This window comes from Cyprinodon tularosa, unplaced genomic scaffold, assembly GCF_016077235.1.
Source record: "Cyprinodon tularosa strain WSP-4 unplaced genomic scaffold, ASM1607723v1 ctg267, whole genome shotgun sequence".
Lineage (NCBI taxonomy): Eukaryota > Metazoa > Chordata > Actinopteri > Cyprinodontiformes > Cyprinodontidae > Cyprinodon > Cyprinodon tularosa.
This window is the reverse complement of record NW_024038971.1, coordinates 1,611,066-1,629,970: the sequence shown is the minus strand read 5'-3', so window position 1 is coordinate 1,629,970 and position 18,905 is coordinate 1,611,066. Positions and strand designations below refer to the sequence as shown.

The 18,905-nt window shown below is 36.7% G+C and overlaps 2 protein-coding genes across 3 annotated transcripts; both read right to left on the bottom strand.

Moving 5' to 3' along the window:
- Positions 1 to 1,339: 1,339 nt before the first annotated feature.
- Positions 1,340 to 11,200, bottom strand: LOC119786125 (schwannomin-interacting protein 1-like). Of its 2 annotated transcripts, none has more exons than XM_038289231.1 (7): positions 10,923 to 11,200; positions 8,503 to 8,612; positions 3,506 to 3,626; positions 3,199 to 3,405; positions 2,719 to 2,842; positions 2,368 to 2,461; positions 1,340 to 2,294 (listed from the first exon to the last, which is right to left on the bottom strand). In XM_038289231.1, the coding sequence occupies exons 1-7, from the start codon at positions 11,103 to 11,105 to the stop codon at positions 2,243 to 2,245; spliced, it is 891 nt and encodes a 296-aa protein (XP_038145159.1). In that variant the 5' UTR covers positions 11,106 to 11,200; the 3' UTR covers positions 1,340 to 2,242. The 2 variants fall into 2 exon arrangements, with proteins under 2 accessions (XP_038145159.1, XP_038145160.1); XM_038289232.1 differs by lacking the exon at positions 10,923 to 11,200 and adding an exon at positions 10,087 to 10,247.
- Positions 11,201 to 13,403: 2,203 nt separating this feature from the next.
- LOC119786143 lies at positions 13,404 to 14,621 on the bottom strand. Its single transcript, XM_038289253.1, has 3 exons — positions 14,535 to 14,621; positions 14,339 to 14,454; positions 13,404 to 14,235 (listed from the first exon to the last, which is right to left on the bottom strand). The coding sequence occupies exons 1-3, from the start codon at positions 14,584 to 14,586 to the stop codon at positions 13,486 to 13,488; spliced, it is 918 nt and encodes a 305-aa protein (XP_038145181.1). The 5' UTR covers positions 14,587 to 14,621; the 3' UTR covers positions 13,404 to 13,485.
- Between the last annotated feature and the right edge of the window lie 4,284 nt (positions 14,622 to 18,905).

Genomic DNA, 18,905 nt, shown 5'->3' with positions numbered 1-18,905 from the left:
TTGGCCTCTTTAAAGGAGAGGAAAAGCCCAGTCATATTCAGAATTTATACTTTTGAAAGTATTTCAAATATGAAATTATCACATACTGTTCAATAAATGATAAGTGTTTTTAATCAAGAGTAATTTCTTTTGAATGTGCTTTACTGGAGACATCCATGTTTGTCAAAGAACACTACTGCCACCATACCGGTTTGTCACGTCACAATGCGGTATCAGCTGTTGAGCAAGTCCCAATGCATATCTAGTGTTTGTCACTACATGGTATTATTCAATTCTTCTTGAAAACATTCTTCTTCGAAATGTTGGCTAAATATTATGTTTTTTTTCTCTGGCCAGAAGTTCAATGGCAAATCGTCTCTCGTCAAGTTGGCAATCCAACAACCAGGACTGCAGTAACCCGTCCATCGAGGCTCATGAATCAGAAAGGGGAAATAAATTATTTTTTTTCACTTGTACCAGATGTATTACAACTTCCAACTGCCATGCATGTGGGCATTGTCAGTTTAACTATAGCTCTCGAAATCTTCAATAATTGTTGTTGATTACAGATGAGTCTAGTAGTTCCCGTTGATTTTGCTTGTGAAGCTGGGAGAATGACGCTAGGCTTACCGCACTGTGACATAACTGCCAAAAGATGTCAGGAGTGAGGTGTTACTATATTTGGGAAAAAATGGCCACTCCCACACTCAATGATGGCGACGAAAATAATTTTTTTTATTTTTTGCTGATTATCGCAAAATTCATTAAATCACCGCAAACATATTAGTTTTTGGTATAAATAATGATTCATTGATTATTCCTTGTTGATCGGACTTTTCCTTCAAGCTAGCAACAGTTAGCTTGTGCTCTTGAGGTGGCTCAGTTTATAATTTTCTCATTCTTCTTGTTTGTAAGTGGTAAATTAAATTCCAGACCCTTTGTTTCCATCTAATCAGGCATTACAATTCTATACTTATAACCACCTTCATAACCAAACAGATTGCTTTAATCCACTTTGCTTTAGCCACTATTTATAAACTACCTATTACGTCAGTTTTTTGTGTGTGTCAGCTACATGTTATTTTCATTAGAGCTTTTTCCCGCTTGCTTTCTGTAACCCTTTTTCTAAAGCGTCACACTTTCAGAAGCGCAAATGTGTGAATGAGTAGAGAAACTCCGCTGTGACCAAATTTAAACTACACCATAAATGTGTTGAGGAGAGTTTACATTGCCACTTGATCTTCGGTTTCAAAGAAATCACACCACACATTATTGAATGAGGAGTGCAAGATGGTTGGTAATTCAAAAATAAAATGAGGATATATACATTCTCCTGAAATCAAATTGAATTCAGGCTTGCTTATTTCACTGAAACATTTATTATTACTTGATTCATTGTTACAATCATTGTACAGTGCATTTCTTAATGAAGCAAACAATATAAAGTTGATCTTTGTACGAGTTGACATTCTTAGAAAGCTGAGTGTGAAAACACCAAACACATCTAAACAAGTCATTCTATAAATAAAGTTTCTTAACATGTACACAGATAAAATAGATTATTCTCTGACTGTTATTTGTTAATATATTTGTTTGTGAGGAAAACATAAATGATTTTGCATATTTCCTATCAAAAGTTTGATACTTAACTTTAAATCTTTTTTTACTTCCTTAATGTTAACTCACTATTTATGGACAGAAATATTTGTTCCAAGCACACGCTAAAAGGGATTCTCAACATTGAAAAAAACTTTAATATGCTGCTCATGGTGAAATAAAAGATGCATTTTACTCACTGAACTAAACTTTTTTTTTTATGTGGCGTATTTGAAGAGGGCTAAATCCGTGTTCTAAAAAAGGAAAGAAAATGAGAAATGAGTCTCGTGAAGTATTCCCAAAAATGAGGGTTCTGTGCAAAAATTCCCCAAAAGCAAAGAATAGACATGGGTCAAAAGGATTCCCCCATCCAAACAAACAATATAGCATGACTTATTATTAGTGAGAGTAAGACGCCTGCACCAACTCATTTGTGTCCATCTTGAAATCACTGATCTTATTCTTTTTTGATTCTGGTTTGGGGAGTTTTCAGACTGAGTCATGGGACGTGTTAAACTGCATTTGTTTTATACTATAGGCTAGGTTTTGGGGCTTTCCGGAAATCATCACTATGCCTTGAGTTAAAAAACACAAAACACCATCAACTCAACAGTCTCTGGTATAGGTGGTTGGATGGCGTGCTGATGGAAACGTGTAAACAGGATTTCTATTTAGAGACTGCTTTCTCTGTGGGGTGCCGCTGATGGCTGTGTGCATGCCTGCAGCAGAGAAGAAGAGAAGTTAGTGATGAATAAATCAGCAATTTTCAAACTGATACAAGAGGAATCATACCTAGTGAGGTCTTCTATATCCACCAGCATAGCATCTTGTTCCACGTGCAGCTCATCCCTCATTAGTAACAACTGCACCAGCTCCTCATTTAGATCTGCATCAGATTATCCACAAATTAATATTTCAGAAAGCCCCTACAGGGTTCTATTAGAAATTAATTCTGGGAATCAATAAGTTACCCACCAAAATACCAAAGTACCACATACCAAATTATGATATGACTGCTTACAAGTGTCATCATCATCATCACAGGCAACCACAACATTTGGAAGGTTGTGGAACTCCCATTTCTCAGTTGCTTTTGTTCATTTTTAATGTAGTGTATGGGGTTGTGTTGTGTGACCAACTCACTTTGAATCTGTGAGTGTAAGTCATTCGTTATGACTTGCAGCTGTCCCAGGCTCATGTCTCTCATGTCCCCACGCTTTAGGTTCCACTTTACCAACCCCTCACTAATGTGGGGCAGATTAGGGAGCTGAAAGACACACATAGAGGAAGTCTTACATGTCAAATAAATACAGAATTCTGTTTGTGAGAATTCATCAACTTTAAGCAGAGCTTGTGAATAAACCCCATCAATCAGTGGTGGGACAAAATGCTTGTTTACCAGCTTGTTTACCAGTTTCAGGGAGTTTCTCTTTGTTCTTACACACAGACCAGACAATCGACTATTTACTGAAGCTCTGCAAGTCCCAAATGTCATCTTTTGTTGTGCTTACTGTTAGAGTAGCCAATCCATTTTCACTTAATTTCCCCTTCTCATATCCTATGGTTCTTTTATTGTCTTGAAAAGTGTATAACAATAAATCTTATCTATTTTCTTTGACTAACCAGGTCGGCGACAGGTGAACGTCTGTGCAGCTGAATTTGCCTCTCCACCTCCACCTGCATGCGGGCCATGGGTCGAGCTAAAGCCAGCGCTACCCGGGCCTCTTCTTGCAGCCTTCGCTGCACCCGCCAAAACCCACTGCAGTCATCTAACGGATCTGAGTCCTCCTCTGCAGTGTCACGGTCTGACAGCGATGAACTCTGCTTGCTCTGTGTGGAAAATTTAAAGGAATGATTAGAATTGCAACAGCCAGTGTTCTGGAACTGGACACGAGACGCAGGCACCGTGAGAGTCTCTAAAGGTGATTACCATCGGTGATGGTGTGTCCAGGCTAGTTTCTGTCTCTGTCCTACTGTCCTCAGCATCACTGTCTTTATCACTGCTGCTGTCGTTAACAAAACAGACCTGCAGGTTCACCCCACTCTGTAGCCTGAGGGGGGGAAAAAAAGGATTTTTTTCTTTTAGTCAAGATGAAACTTAAAGATAAAGGGAACATGCATAATCTGTACCCCCTCATTTTGTTTTGACACAAACAAAATTCCACCGATACAGCAAAAAAGGTACAGTTCCTTTTGCACTGTTTCTGAAAAGATCAGCCTCTTTTCGCAGGTTTTTTTTACTTTCATTTGATTCTGCCCTCCTTTTAGACCCAGTTGAGGATATACATATATAAATATTTAGCCTTTTTGGGCAATAAGGTCATGTTTATTATCTTGACCTTGGCTGGATTTGCCAAAAAACTTCAGATGAAGGGAAGCTCTGTTCCTATTGTTTGTTGACAGAAACGTTAGTAATGGTTTATCCTGTGTGTTTTGTGTTGCGGTTTGGCATGAACATCATCTAACATTAGCACCAGCTAATGCTAACAGTAGGTCTAGTCTACCTGCCACTTGCAAACCTCTTGCTGCATGCTTGCTGGCTGTGCAGCACATAGACATTATAATCAAGACACCTCGTTGGGTGGGGTTTGGCTACAGTGCGGATGATTCAGAGCGTCCGCCATGATGAATGTGGCAAATCTGCTGTAAGGCTCTGACACTTTAACAGTATCAGAGGGACTTTAATCTTAGAATATACTTTATATAAATAATATTTTTATTTTTGTAATATTATGAGTTTACTGATGTATCTTTTGGCGTCATTCCCTTGACTTTATTCTTGTAAAGAATAAAAATAATAAAAAATGTATATATATTCTGGCCCTATTACTCCAGGACTGAAATAGTTCTGCAAACTGTGACTGTTCTGAAAATGTTTCCCCTTATTTTTCATAATATAACATTTTTCTTATTTTACCACTTTTGTCCTTTTATTTTGTCTTACTTTATTGTCCTAGGATTGTTTTACTCATATTAATAATTTAACTCTTTAATACTTCCCCAAAAAGTCTGTTCCTAATCTGTGTCTATGCCAGATCTTAAAAGATTCCCATGCGACACAGTTTTATGAAATAATGAAGACCACAATGTTTAGATTTAACCAATTAATCTTTATATTAATTAGACGTACATATACATACATTTCTCTATATAAATATATATAATATTATATATACATATATATGGGTATATATATACACAGACATCTATATCCATATCTGTTCTGTAATGAAGCTAAAAAACCTTGAAAGAGAATGGTCTTGCACAGCTTTTTCCTATTGTTGCCACTCTGCAGCTTTAGTGTGTCCAGTTTGGCAACTACTACCTGCCACATACAATATGGCGGTGACGTCAACGTCAAACCTGCGCCCAATGAGGCTTCTACGTATATATGTCTGTGGTGCAGCAGGCTCCACTTCTGTATCTCTGACCAAAAGTCCAAGATGTACCGTTTGATCAGTTTGCAGCCATTTTCCCATGTTGAAACACTGAGTTTGGGATTATTTACATACAAGTGGGACATACTGGATAAAGCTCATGCTGAATGAATAGGCAATAGGAGAAGGTAAAATCTCATTATATAAGAACAATGCATTTTTTTGCATATACCGTAATCCTATCCTATCTTGCTCAAGGTAAAGCATATGTCTATGCATATTTACAGGTAGCTTTTATCATGTCATTATAATAGTACTTTTTTATGACCTTAAATGATAGCACTCAGATGCTACCTCACAGAAGTATATAAAAAAATATATTATTTCTCTAGGTTGAAGTGCAAAGCTTTGCTAATAGAAACTAGAGTAAATTAACTTAAGTGACAACAGTGTGATGCTGATTAATGCTTGCATGGAAACATGGTCCAGCTAGCTAGCTACTATGGTAATAGAATAGCTATATATTTTTATTATTTTTTTATATATATGGTCAATTAAACTGCGAGCATGCACACTAATGCAAGTCAGCTAACAGAAAAAAGTCTTCATACTAATGTTGCTTTCTTATAAGTTAAACAGGCTTTTTGGATAACAATTATATTTTAACTTGAATGACCTTAATCTTAATACTAAGGTAAGAGTGTCATGAATTAAATGTCAACTTTTGGCCAATATTAGCAAATAATATGCTATCAATTACCTACTGTTTTTCTTTGCACTGAAAGAACAATATTAACAAAAATAAAATGATCGACAGAGAGTTATTGAAGAACTGCTGATGGGAATGGTGAGTTTAAGAAAAAAAATGGGCCCAAAATAGAATTCTAATTAGGGCCTCTGTATCTACTCGTTTAAGCTTGGATGAGTGGATGGAGGAAGAAATGAAATTGAAAGTAGAAACTGAACCTAACATATAAAAAAATGCAAAGTCAGTCCCTTCATAAAGTCCTCCCCACAGCTTTTCCAAACAATAAATACACTATTCATTAAACTTCACACCACAAACCCCACCCATTGAAAAGAAATTACTCAACAACCAGGATGAGAACAATTTAGAATACATTTGACAAACGGGACGAAGTGGAGCTGGAATTTCCACCTAGAGCTAAACCCCATGATGATGCACTTAAATCGGGGTCACATGAATGAAATACCACAATCCCAGTTTATTGGTTTTATAAGGCCTCGCTTCTTGTTTGCACTTCCTCATATCAACAGGAAGCCAATAGGGGCGGCCCGTGGTTTGAAGTTAGGTAAACAGGGTTTATGGAAAAGTTTAAGAGCTGTGAAGTTATAAGAGGTCACCGCTGCATTGCCTAGATATGACGAAACAGCCTTTTTAAGGGTGTTTCTTTTGACCATCATTTAAAGCAACCCTCTCCACTAGTGCCTTTGTTATTGTTCAAAACCTCAATTAGTTCGTACCATGTTTGTATGTAAATTCAACAAAGGAAGCTGTGTTGTTGAGTGTCTGTTGTAATGTGGTTTTTATGTCCTTAACAGCAAAGGGAAAAGCATAAAGGAAGCTGCACAAAAAATGTATGTTTGAAGACATGAAGTCAACAGTAAATTTCATAAAAGATGAAAACAAAGTGTGAGAAATGTCCCTAAGATTGAAATCCACCGTTTGCATGTTTTTTTGTTTGCAAAAATGTCAGAGGTTATCCATTACACCCTGTGGCTTATGCCAGCTTTTCCCACTCTTCAAACTCTTTGTTCTGCTTCTCTTTGGGGGGAGGAGGCTATTTTATCCAATTCCTGTCTCCTTGGAATGAACCTGGCATTACAGGAAGCCTTTTACTTTCAGTCTCAAACTTAATACATTTAGATCAAGCTGACCACAACTATTTTAATACCTACTTTATTTCTAAATTATGCAACACTCTCTCACTCTATTTCTTAATGCACTTCCAAAGGATAGTGGTTGTTATTTTACACACTTCTAAACTAATCAATTAATGAGATATTTTTGCCTTTTTTTGTGTAGAATTTTAAACACAAACCATTTAGCCAAAACGCAGCAGAATGTTTCCATTAAAATTGTAAAATCAATAATTACTTAATAGTGCTTCCTTTAGCTCTCTTTCAAATTATTAACCAACAGAAAAGATAAGCCCATAGTGAGATTGATAAATTAATTTACCGGAATAATGGAATCGTGTTCTGTTACAAAATATCACATTGGATTAAAAAGCCAAATATCTTCACTAAATAAGGAAAAAGTCTTTCAATTACATTCCTCAAAAAATGTGCATCAAAGCCTATCTGAGTGTTTGGGACAGATTTACAATGATTCCTGGAGTCACTCCTGTAAAAAGCACTACACACATGTGATAGGATTGGCTACAACAGTCATATCCCTTGTTTTAAACAACACTAACAAAAAATAATTTTACCAAGTCTAAGGGGAAAACTAAGTGGGTTGTTGTTAAGTGACCCTCTTTTCAGATCAAAGTTCTGTATGTGTTTCATTTAACTTGGACTTGTGGGTTCTAGTCTAAAAGAAGAGATGGGAGGCACAGATACCAAGGGGACTGAGCGAGTGTGAATTTCTTGATTCACACCAGAGCTCAAAGTCACCAAAATCCTCTACCTGGAATTCTTTACAATATAGTTTTCCTCTCAGCTTACATGATTTTTATCAATAATTTATTTTCTTTTTTTCTTTTTTTTTTTTGGATATCTACAGACCCCGACACACATACGAAACCAGAGCACTGTTTGCTCCACTGTTACTACCATCACTGTTGATTTTTTATTTTTTTTTGCATACATGTCAATGCATATACTGTATGTATTTCCAAAATGGTGACTTAAGATTGAAATAAGGTCAGAGGAGTCATAAGTAAGTGACAACAGAACAAACTCCATCCCAAAAACAAATAAGCAACTTTAAATGAAAAAAAGTTTATACTAGGACAAACAATGTACATGAGCTGAATGCTGTAATGAAGGCAGCCCGGACTTCTTAAACTCCTCAAAGAGGCCAAGGTGCAAAGCTCTAAGCCTCATTGCATTGCTGCAGTGATTGGAGGAACGCAAAATGCAACAAAGGTCAACAGGCCTGTTCTGGAATCAGTGAAGGCCACATTTAGGACGAAGGCCTCGTAAATGGTAAACTATTTTGAAAATGATTTTCTTTTAATAAAATTCTGACATCAAAATTAGATTATAGAAGCAGTAATATCCACTTAAAAGTGTGCCACTTACTATGAGTAATATAAAAATGCCACAAGGATGCATACATTAATGCATAAAACCAAAAAATACTAAAACTGCCATATTCTTTGTTAGATTATTATTTTAAAAATGTTGTAAAACAAGGATGAGTTTCTCTTTCATCCATCCATCAATGTTTCTAATAATAGATCTAAGGCACGTTGTGAAAAAAAAAAAAAAGTTAGCTAATGTCATTTACAGAACAGCAATCCTGTTTGATTTAGAAATGTTGCATTGATCAAACTTCAAGCAAACACTGACTGAAACCTACCGTAAGGATGGGGTGCTTTTGCTGCAGCTGGTATAGATGACAGGCTCGTCGTCATAGAAACTGCCAAGGGCAAGTTTCTGCCTGATTGACTCTCTCTCATTCCTCTGAGCCTACAGGAGAAAAAAAGATAGCAACATGAATTATAAAGGATATTAATAAAAGCGCGGCTCCTGTGCTGCCACTTCCACTCATCTTACAAAGGCTGAGCTGATTGAATGATTTTATAGCTAATTTTAAAAGATTGTGTCTGATAGGCATTTATTCAAGATTATAATTATAAATAAAATGGGTTTATTATGGAAACATGTGAAAGGCATTGCCGTTATTTTATCCTTTGAGTCGCATCGTGGTTTTTATTTTAAAATGTCAGTTAATAAAAAAAAATCTGGGAAAAATAAGTAACATTTTGAAAAATATATGAAGGAATTTAAAATCTTTATTTTATAAAGTCTTTATTTATCCCTGTGTACCTTCACAATATTTGCCCTTTTGAATTAAATATATATATATTTTTCAATTTGTTCATTAATGTGACTTTATTGTAGTTGAACACGTAGTTTTTTTCAACCTTTTTCATTTTTATTTTTTCATAATATGAAAAAAATGAAATATGTGGGTTTTTTTTTTCTTTCTGTTCAAAAGCCACAAATATATGATTAAAAATCAAAACCATACAAGGGTCCACTAGGTGGCTCTCTCTACCAGTTCTTGTTTCTTGTTTCATATAGCCATAAATGTGCATTTCCTTCTGGAAGCCTTCACCAAAGAGAGCAAGAAAAGAGCTCATCACTTTACAAACAGTAAATGTGTGCATTCGTTTGTTGCATCCGGTACAATGACAATAAAGCTTTTTCTCCTTTAACTTTTTTTTTTCAGCTGTAGAAACCATCAGCTGATACACATGTCAACAAGTCCTGTATGAATTCAATTTTAAAGTCTGTTTAAGCAACCTCCTTGGGTCCTTAAGTGGGCCCAAAGTCTTCCTAAAAATTGTGGTGAACCTCTTGTGCAGCATGCGCTCACTTGTCCTCATTCACAGCTTCCTCTCTTTGGCTGCACTTAGCCTTCATAGACCTGAATAAAACAGCTCATTTTTATGTGACGCACATTCAGATGAAGATGTAACGTCAAATGATGAATCAGGTGAGGTTTTTTTACTCTCCGTGCTCTTGTTCCCCAAAAATAGATGGTCAGATGCCCCCATTTCTCACACAAACGCAACATTTATCCCTCATGAAGTATGATTTCATGAATGAAATATAGAGCCCAGACACCAACAGGATGTAGAATTATTATCCTCAGTCTATTTTTACCCCTCAAGAAGAAACAGCTACAATTCCACCAAAATAATTGGTGGTCATCTAAATCAAGATAAGGTTAGAAGTGAGTAGAAGGTTGAGAGATACACAAATTGGAATCACATGAAAGCATCCACTCCCTTTTCCGACATCCACTCATCCATTATGGCTGACATCCCCAGCTTCCCATTCATTACGCAGATACCTATCCCTCTACCTGTGAAGATCATGACATGAACACTTCCCTCTCTGAATCCCAAACCAACACAGACACAAATTCACACACCTGGTAAACGCGTTTCTCCTGGTGCACCATCCTTCTAACGCATGGTACTAACACAGCCGTCCTGCCCTTCTCAATACTGCAGTAGAGCTCCAATATACTGCAGGTCCATGCAGGAGAGGAGAGTGAGAGAGGAGAGTGCAGGGAGGGGAGAGGCAGCAGAGAGTGAAAGGAGGAGGAGGGGGATGCAAGTGTGGGAAGAGGCGGAAGCAGTAGAGGAGACAGAAATGGTTGAGTGGTAGAGGGAGGGGAGAGTTAGAGCTGCCATGGCTTTCCTGATCTGTTATCTGTGCCTCCATCTTCCTCACTTGCTTTCAGCCTCCATTTTTCCTTTACTGCAAAGAAAGGATGAAATACTCCTGATAAATCTGGCAGGAGGAATGTCAAAGGTAGATTTGTTGAAGAACAGCAGATGTTCCAGGTGAGTGAGATAAATCTTCTGGATAAGATTGTATTATTGGAAAGTAAACCACCAAATGCTCCCAGATTCATATGATAAAGGTTATGTAAAAGATGAAAAAAATAAAATGGCCTCTTATTGTGTGTTTCATATTTTCTTTAATGTTTAGAAGTTTAAGCAGAATCTACCGTAAAAGAGGAGGAAGCACAAAAAGCATATATTGAAAAAAACAAACCCAAAGCACTCAGCTCTCAGAGTGCTGTGTCACAGTGAAGCAGTGGGCTGATAACTTGAATCATTCACCCGTCATACGCCTGCAACTAAAAATACCCAACACACAGCAGGGAATTCTGTGAAAGGAAAAACTCTCAAGTTTTATCATTTATTTTATGCACATTTCTCCAAAGTAGCAACTGAGACAGTATAGATGGCCACTCACAGAGATGCTGGACAGCCTGGCTCGCTTCCCACTGTAAATGTTTTCAGCTTGTGGTGCAAAGATGTCCTGGACTTCCTCGGCCCAGTTGCAGCTTTCAACCATACAGCCGCCTCTGTGGTGTTGTGTAGTCCTGCTGCTGTCACTGTCCTCCCACAAGTAGCCTATTGTGGCCCCACTGAACATGTCTACCTCATGCAAAACCCCATATTCTTCCGTCAGGATAAACTATCTCACATAAAAAAAAAATCAGCCAAAGGTACAGTTAAGCAATACAATAAATATATACCTTTAAAAATTCCAACTGCCCTTTTTAGAAAGCTGAATTATGAATAGCAATTTAAAAAGGAAATCTGCATAGAAATGATGCATTTGAGATTCCTTGTTCTTATAAGGCTTTTTTTCTTGAGCTCAGTGCCTCTAAACACAGCTTTTCCAAGTGACTGTGGAGAATCGGAGCTATGATGTACTCTATTTTCAGAGTGTGCAGTGTTACACATTCTTCACAGTCACATGGAGCCCAGTTTCAGTGATGTGTAAATATTCCTCGTTCACATGCAGCATCAGAGGGTGCCCAAGGGAGAGAGCACCATGCAGAAATGTATAAAAAGAGACAGAATGGGGTTTACTAAGGCTTACCAATGTTAATAAATTCACAACAATAAAACTGCTGTGCAAAAAAAGCACCATATATTGCAAAACAATCAATACATTTGGATTAGAAATATTCAAATATGAAAAGTGAAACCTATAGTTTCCTTATACTTCAACTGTTACATCAGATATGGGTTCCAGCTTATTCAAATCACGCCTCAAATACCTCAAATATAAACATTGTTTATGACCTTTGATATAGGTATGGTTTACCCAATCATGGAAGACAGTGGCTTCATTGTTTACCTGCAGTTATTTGATCAAAAAACATTCTATACAAGTATATGTATGGAAAGCTCAGTGGAAAAAAAAGAAAATAATTTAGCTGGAACTAAAGAGAGTAATGCTAGCTGAAGCAAATCCAAGAGTTTGAAGGGATTTATAAGTTTAAGGATAGAGTTAGAATTTGAAAAAAGCAGATTACTCAAAAATTTTATTGGGACATTGGTAATAAGTGCAACCGAGAAAGCAATATCTAACTCAATCAGAAGTGTCATATCTTGGATTAGGAGGAGAAAAAAAAGGAAAATATTGTTAAAAAGTACAATTTTAGGATTAAAATACATTTCACATTTATTTTGGAAGCTATTTCCCCCAATTATGAAGCAAACTTAGACAGAAATAATTTATCAGATTATATTTTTTCTTTTATCTGATGTTTTGATGTCAGCTAGGAAGTGATTTCAGTGCTCTGTCTCCATCTACTAAAGGGCGCTGTGTGGAGGAAAGTTAGAGCAGAAACGGGAATAGATCCAGAGTCCGGTCAAGGTTCATTTACACCGTTTAATGGTGATCAGGTTGCAGGATGCACTTTATATCACCAAAAAACTCTTAAAATTCTTTGTCACCTAAATAGCGCCCATTTAATCATGCTCCAAAGTAGAGCTGCACAATATCTCTGCTGTGCTCTGAAAGTGAGAGCACAGAAAACTTTTGCAACATGATAGAAAAACATGTTGGCATTAAGCCAAAGTAGATGTGAAAGCTTTGGTTAATTCACTTCATAAAGTATTAATCAACCCTCCTGTGATGTTCCATTAATGCCAGTTTCACATCTCTGTACATTTAAAATCATATTTCACGTTTTAATAGGTTCCTTTTTTTTTATGTGCAAGAAAACAGGTTTTCAATTGGTCAATATGGCACATAGTACAAATATGTACCATTTTGTTTTGAGCATATTTAAAAAAATATTAAGCACTTACAGAGCAATGCTCTTGATAGAGAAAACTCAGGTTTTCAGGAAAAATGGTAACCGATAAGATCAAGTTGAGGTTAATTCTAACTTCAATCCCGAGTAGGGGATCAACTTAAATACTATAAAAGGGGATTTTTGTAATGATTCACACTGATGTAAAAGTGCACTTCCAGCAAATGCAGTATTAACAGAACATTTTCATTGAATGTTTTGGTTTTACAAAATTGCAGGAAACTTGTTCCTCTGCTTTAAGCATTAACCAAGGTTACAGATCTTTAGTCTTCTCCAAACTGCTCTAGTTAAAAAAATCTATAATTTCCTTTTTTTTTTTTTTAAGAATTCCGTAAAAATTCAAAAATTATTAACTGGACTTGGTTTTCAAGATTTGAAGACATTTCACCACCTCTCCAGGAAGCTTTCTCAATTCAAATGTCTGGATCCACAGCGAGTTTGAGTCTTATAGACAAGGCCTTGTATTGCTTGGGAACATGCAAATGGTAACCGGAATGACTATGACCTGGATGACTGAGAACCTTCATCAGCATTTTTTTAAAGAACTCATTTGGAAAATATACATTTGCACCATAGAACTCCCAACTCTCCAGATAACCAAAATACACAATTCAGAGTTCAACTTGTTTATTAGTTTTTCACAAAAAAGCAAACATCTAAAAAGTAGGACCACTAGGCTGTGTTCCATGAGTGCTTAGTCACTCACTTAGATGTCAGGTCCTCCAAGTCTGGATCAACTAGACTTGTGGAATGATAAAGCAAAGGAAAAGACTCCCAGAAGGCATCAGGATTTGCTTGACTGTATCCAGATATATAGTTCTGCTCATTTTGTTGGATCTTACTGTTACCAACATACGCTCTGGGAACAAAATTATAAATGCTGTGCTTTGCAGAAGGACCAATCCTTGGTTGTGGGCAGTCAGTACTTGACGTCACCGTTGGCTCTGTCGGCGTTGTTGGAGTCGTCTTTGGGGTGGTAAAATACTCTGCAAGGATTTTCTGAAAGGGATGAGCAAACAACTTAGGTTTTGGAGTCGTTTGAAAGTATGTATGCCATTCTGGAGGGTTATAAGCTTGGTAATAGGGGGGCAGATGATATCTGGGCCTTTTAAAATAATGAGCATAGAATGGGTAGTATTCCAGGAGTTTCTTAAAGAAGCGTTGATAAAGTAAAGATGGATGTGTCGGAGCAGCAGTAGTGGTGGTGGTCGGAGTTGGTGTTGAAAAGAAATAATGGAAAAATGGAAAACGGCGGCGTTGATAACAAGGATCATATATGGGATGCCATCTAAAACCCCGCTTCATACGATGAAGGGCTCTGTGAAATCCAGTTGTTTTTAAAGAATCATCAACAGGCTCAGTGGTTGTACTGAGATCAGTGTTTGGCAACATGTTGCAGGTTATATTAACAACACTCTTCCTCCACTGCATTGTCAACACGTGGGTCCCGTTCTGAAACAAGACATAGGGGAAATGATGTGATGCCTTGTATTTATAGATTTATCTGCAAAGACAGGGCAATAACAGATTTTGGTATATATGAATAAAATCATACCTGTTTAACGCCACATCCATCATATGGGACAAGTAGGATAAGTCCAAATGGTGTCCGTTTCACCAAGATGCCACAGGTTTCATGCATCCTGCTCAGAGGTACAGGGTCTGCATTGCCTGGGGAGGAGGGAGGGAAAAGGGCAATATAAATTGATAGAAACTTTGAGGGAACATAAAACATGGCTGAAAACTCTTACCCATGTACAGTTGTAGCTCATCAGCACCTGGTCCCATCACTTTAAATTTCATTTTGTTAGGGCCGCAGAAAAGTGAAGAATTAGAGCTGCTCCATGCAGCTGCTTCAACTATTGTGTCCTCTGTAAGTTAATGGGAGAAACACAATTGTCCATCCTTACCTTCTAGATTTCATAAATATGAATAAATAAATATGGAAGTTACCTTTATCAGCTGGGACTGAGGCATCATATAAACCAATTTCTGTGGCAAGAGCTGAGGAACGACCCGACTCATACTTCAGCTCTTTCCCTTTAAATGTACCCTTGTCTTCCACTTCGGTACTTTTACCCACTTTTCTTATGTTTGTTAGTCCATACCAGCTAAAACAGGTTAAACCAAGTGCTACAGAAAACAAGAGGATTGTGGCTGCTATTATCTGACATCTTCTGTGGCGTGCTGCACCTTCCATCACAGCAACAGACAAAAAAGAGTTAACCATGCTACACAGCTTCAGTCTCACCTTTAATTATGCCAAACCATCTTAGCACCTGTTGATTCTGAAAGGGAATTAACCAATCAGAGAGAAGATCAGCCATAGATTGCCCTCTGTTGCTAATTAAGATACAATTGGTGAGACTCTAGTTCTGTTCAGATTTCATCCTGTTGTCTCATGACTATACAGCAAATGTGCCCAAAGCACTGTATCATAAACAGCTCAAGTATGAAGGCCTTCATAACCAAGCAATGGTAGAATATGAACATGCAGTTTAATTATATCCATAGATAATGGTTGATTTCCATTTTCCTTTTACCCATAGTGGTTTTTTGCTCATATCTACTGCATGTAATAAAAAAAAACTTAGATATTTGATTGGAAACAGTCAAAACAATGTATAATTGTGACATTTATTCCTAAATTTGATCATTGGAGGCCTCTAATTGATGAACTGAAGATCCTTGCAATTTTTGAACAATTTAACTGGTATTTTTTCTTATGTGGCCAAAAGACCAACTATCTTTAGTTGCTTTTAAAACCTCAGTGGTGAACTTGACAATCCATTTTTTATTATTTCCACATTCCAGATTGTATTGTATTTTTTAATCTGCTATAGAAGGGTTCAAGAGGTGGAACAATTTATAGCTGAAAGAAGCTCAGCCTACCCCTCTTATATACTACAAGAAAACATTTTTATATCAATAATAAAATCATCTATTTAGGTTTGTTTCAGCTACATGTCATTTTTTTATCATACAATATGATTTTTTAAATTGCATTTATAAGATCCTTTTGTTTACCATTCTTTGTCAGGGTTTATTTCTATTTCCTTCAACATCTAAACTTTATCCTTACACGATTTTAAGTTAGCTGTGATTACATTTATGAGCCCTTTGGGTTTTAATTGTGCAATTAATCTGACATGTGTTTGTTGCAACTTCTTTTCAAACTGATTTCAGTTGATTTTAGTACAAAGTGAATTAAGTACCCCCTTTGTACAGTAGACTCTAGATTTCAGATCTCAAAACTCAACTGGAACATGCATCATTTATGTAACATTACCACACAAACCTGTTGTGGAGTCTACAGAACACAAGAAATGTTCTAGATTTATTTTTTCTTGATTTCATTTTAACAATCTTGTTCAAACTTCATATGTGTTCTCAAACTTCCAAAAGAGATACAGAATGTTCCAGTCCGGTTAATGTGCTCAAGCATATTAAAATCAGTGATTTTACTCAGTATTGTTTTGTATTCCTTACGGTACAGTCAGAAGAAGCCTTACAAATCCTCAAAGCAGGGGACTAACACCAGTTCTTAGTCTTTAAATAAATTTCAATTCAGTTTATTTATATAACACCAATTCTCTACCCGTCATCTCAAGGCACTTTACAGAGACAATTCAACCAGGTCATACAGAGTTTTCCATCTAAGGAAAACCAGGTGATTGTATTGACTCATCGACTTGAAAGCAATCCCTCATATCAAGTATGCCTGTAACGACAGTGGAAAGAAAAACTAAATTTTAACAGGAAGAAATCTCCAGCAGAAAAAGGCTCAGTGTGATCGGTCATTTGCAGAGGCTGATTGGGTTCATGGAGAGAGAAGCAGACATACAGAAAAGCAGAAATACAAAAGGCAACTGTCAACCAGCTCCACAGGCAGCCCCATCCAGGAAAAACACAGCAAGGTTGAGGAGCTTCGATCCAGGTCCCATGATAAAGGATGAAAGAGAGCACATACAGTTAGTAACAGTCAGAGAAACAGGACTACAGTAAAAAACAAGCCACGCTCCAACATCTATAAACAAAGGTGTTGATGGAAGCAGCACAGCTGATATGTTTCTCTAGGATGGTTTCAAAGCCAAACAGAAACAGACTGGATGATGCTACTATGAGACAAATCAGAGAGCATAATGTTAGAGATTTAACTAACAAATTCTGCAGAATGGTAGAAAAGAGATAGAATGAAGCAGAATGATGAAAAGGGGTCCCTATGTCCTCCAGCAGTCTAAGCCTAGAGTAGCATAACTATAGAGATAGCTCAGGATAACCTTAGCCACTCTAAATATAAGCTTGATAAAAAAAAGGAAAGCTTTCTGCCTTGCCTTAAAAGTAGTAGACTAAAATTGGTAGTTGGTTCCACAGGAGAGGAGCCAGATCATTACAGAGCTGCCTCCCATTCTACTTTTAGAAATTCTACGAACCACCAGTAAACCTACAGATTGAGAGTGAAGTACTCTGTTAGGAACATAAGGAACAATCAGATCTCTGATGTAAGATGGAGCTTGGCCATTTAAGGCTTTATATGTGAGAAGGAGGATTTTAAGTTTTATTCTGGATTTAACAGGAAGCCAATGAAGAGTAGCTAAAATAGGGGAAATATGTTCTCTGTTTTAATCAGAACTCTGGGAGCAGCATTCTGGATCGGCTGAAGGCTTTTAACGACAGTTTCAGGACTTTCCGTCAGTAAAGAATTACAATAGTTAAGCCTTGAAGTAATAAATGTATGGACTAGTTCTCAGCATCACCCCTGGATAAGACATTTTTATTTTTTAACAATATTCCGGAGATGAAAGAAGGAAATTCTAGAAACCTCTTTCATATGGGATTTAAGAGACAGGTCCTGATCAAAAATAACCCCAAGACTTTTTACTTTATTATCGAAGATCAAGTAAATCCCATCCAAATTAAGTGATTGACTAATCAGCTTTTTTTTTTTTTTTCAAAGACTCTCCAAACTTCATAACTTCTGTTTTGTCTGCAATCAGGAGCAGAAAGTTAAGAGTCATCCAGGTTTTTATGTCTTCAAGACATGCCTGTAGTCTGTAATGGGTTATTTTCATCTTGATTTATAGACAGATATAGCAGGGTATCATCAGCATAACAGTGAAATTAAACCAATGCTGTCTGATAATTCTACCAATTGGGAGCATATATATATAGTAAAGAGAAATTGTCCTAGCAGTGATCCCTGTGGATAAACCTGGAGTTTGAAGATTTATCATTAAAGGGAAAAAGCTAATCTATCACACATAAGATTTAAGCCAGCCTATTGCTGTTCCCCTAATTCATACAAAATATTCAAGCCTTTCTAAAATATGATCAACTGTGTAAAATGCAGCTGTGAGGTTTAACAGGACAAGCACAGATACAAGTCTATTATCTGAGGCCATGAGAATATCATTAGCAACTTTCACAGGAGCCATTTCAGTGATTTAAAGCCAGACTGAAACGCTTTAAAAAGTTCATTATGGTATAAGTCTGTGTTTCCCAATCCTTTTTTGACTTGTGTACCGCTTTTGGCATTTTGTCTCACCATGAGTACACTTTTGTCAAAAGTATTAACTGTCCAAAAGTGGAATGTACATAACAGATTATAAAATAACTAATCTTAATTTAAGCAGTTCATTCTTAGGCATTTTATGATTTACAACAAAAAAAAAAAAAACATGTTGCCTCAAAGTTTGTGAGGAAATTGAAATTTATTAAAATAGAAAATAAAATATAAACCTGTATTTATAAAACCAGAGAACTTGATGAATTGGGAACAAAATACAGAACAAAAATTATAGCAACTACTTTCTCAATTTTAGATACAAAAATATTGGATGTAGGTCTATAATTGACCAAGTCATCTTGGTCAAGAGACAGTTTAGGTAAAAGCTTAATTACAGCTACCTTAAAAGCTTGAGGTACACATCCGTCAAACAGATGCAACCAAAATGGAGGAAATAATTCCTTTAATAACTTGTTTGGAACTGGATCCAACAGAAGTTGAAGGTTTCAATAATAGTTTGGCCAACTCTGAAAATTCAACTGGATCTAAGCAGTCTAAAACCAGTTCAGATTCTATAATTACCTCAGATGCTGCCTCACTTTCAAGAGAAACCAAT

Coding starts and splice junctions, on each gene's coding strand:
- LOC119786125 (XM_038289231.1), bottom strand. CDS start 11,105: ATGTTCAGTGGGGCCACAATAGGCTACTTGTGGGAGGACAGTGACAGC. Junction 3,627..8,502: donor AAAAGCACCCCATCCTTACG/GTAGGTTTCAGT, acceptor TCCCCCCCTCAG/GCTACAGAGTGGGGTGAACC. Junction 2,295..2,367: donor GATATAGAAGACCTCACTAG/GTATGATTCCTC, acceptor TCTCTGCTGCAG/GCATGCACACAGCCATCAGC.
- LOC119786143 (XM_038289253.1), bottom strand. CDS start 14,586: ATGAAATTTAAAGTGATGGGACCAGGTGCTGATGAGCTACAACTGTAC. Junction 14,455..14,534: donor TGAGCTACAACTGTACATGG/GTAAGAGTTTTC, acceptor CCTCCTCCCCAG/GCAATGCAGACCCTGTACCT. Junction 14,236..14,338: donor ATGGATGTGGCGTTAAACAG/GTATGATTTTAT, acceptor GTCTTGTTTCAG/AACGGGACCCACGTGTTGAC.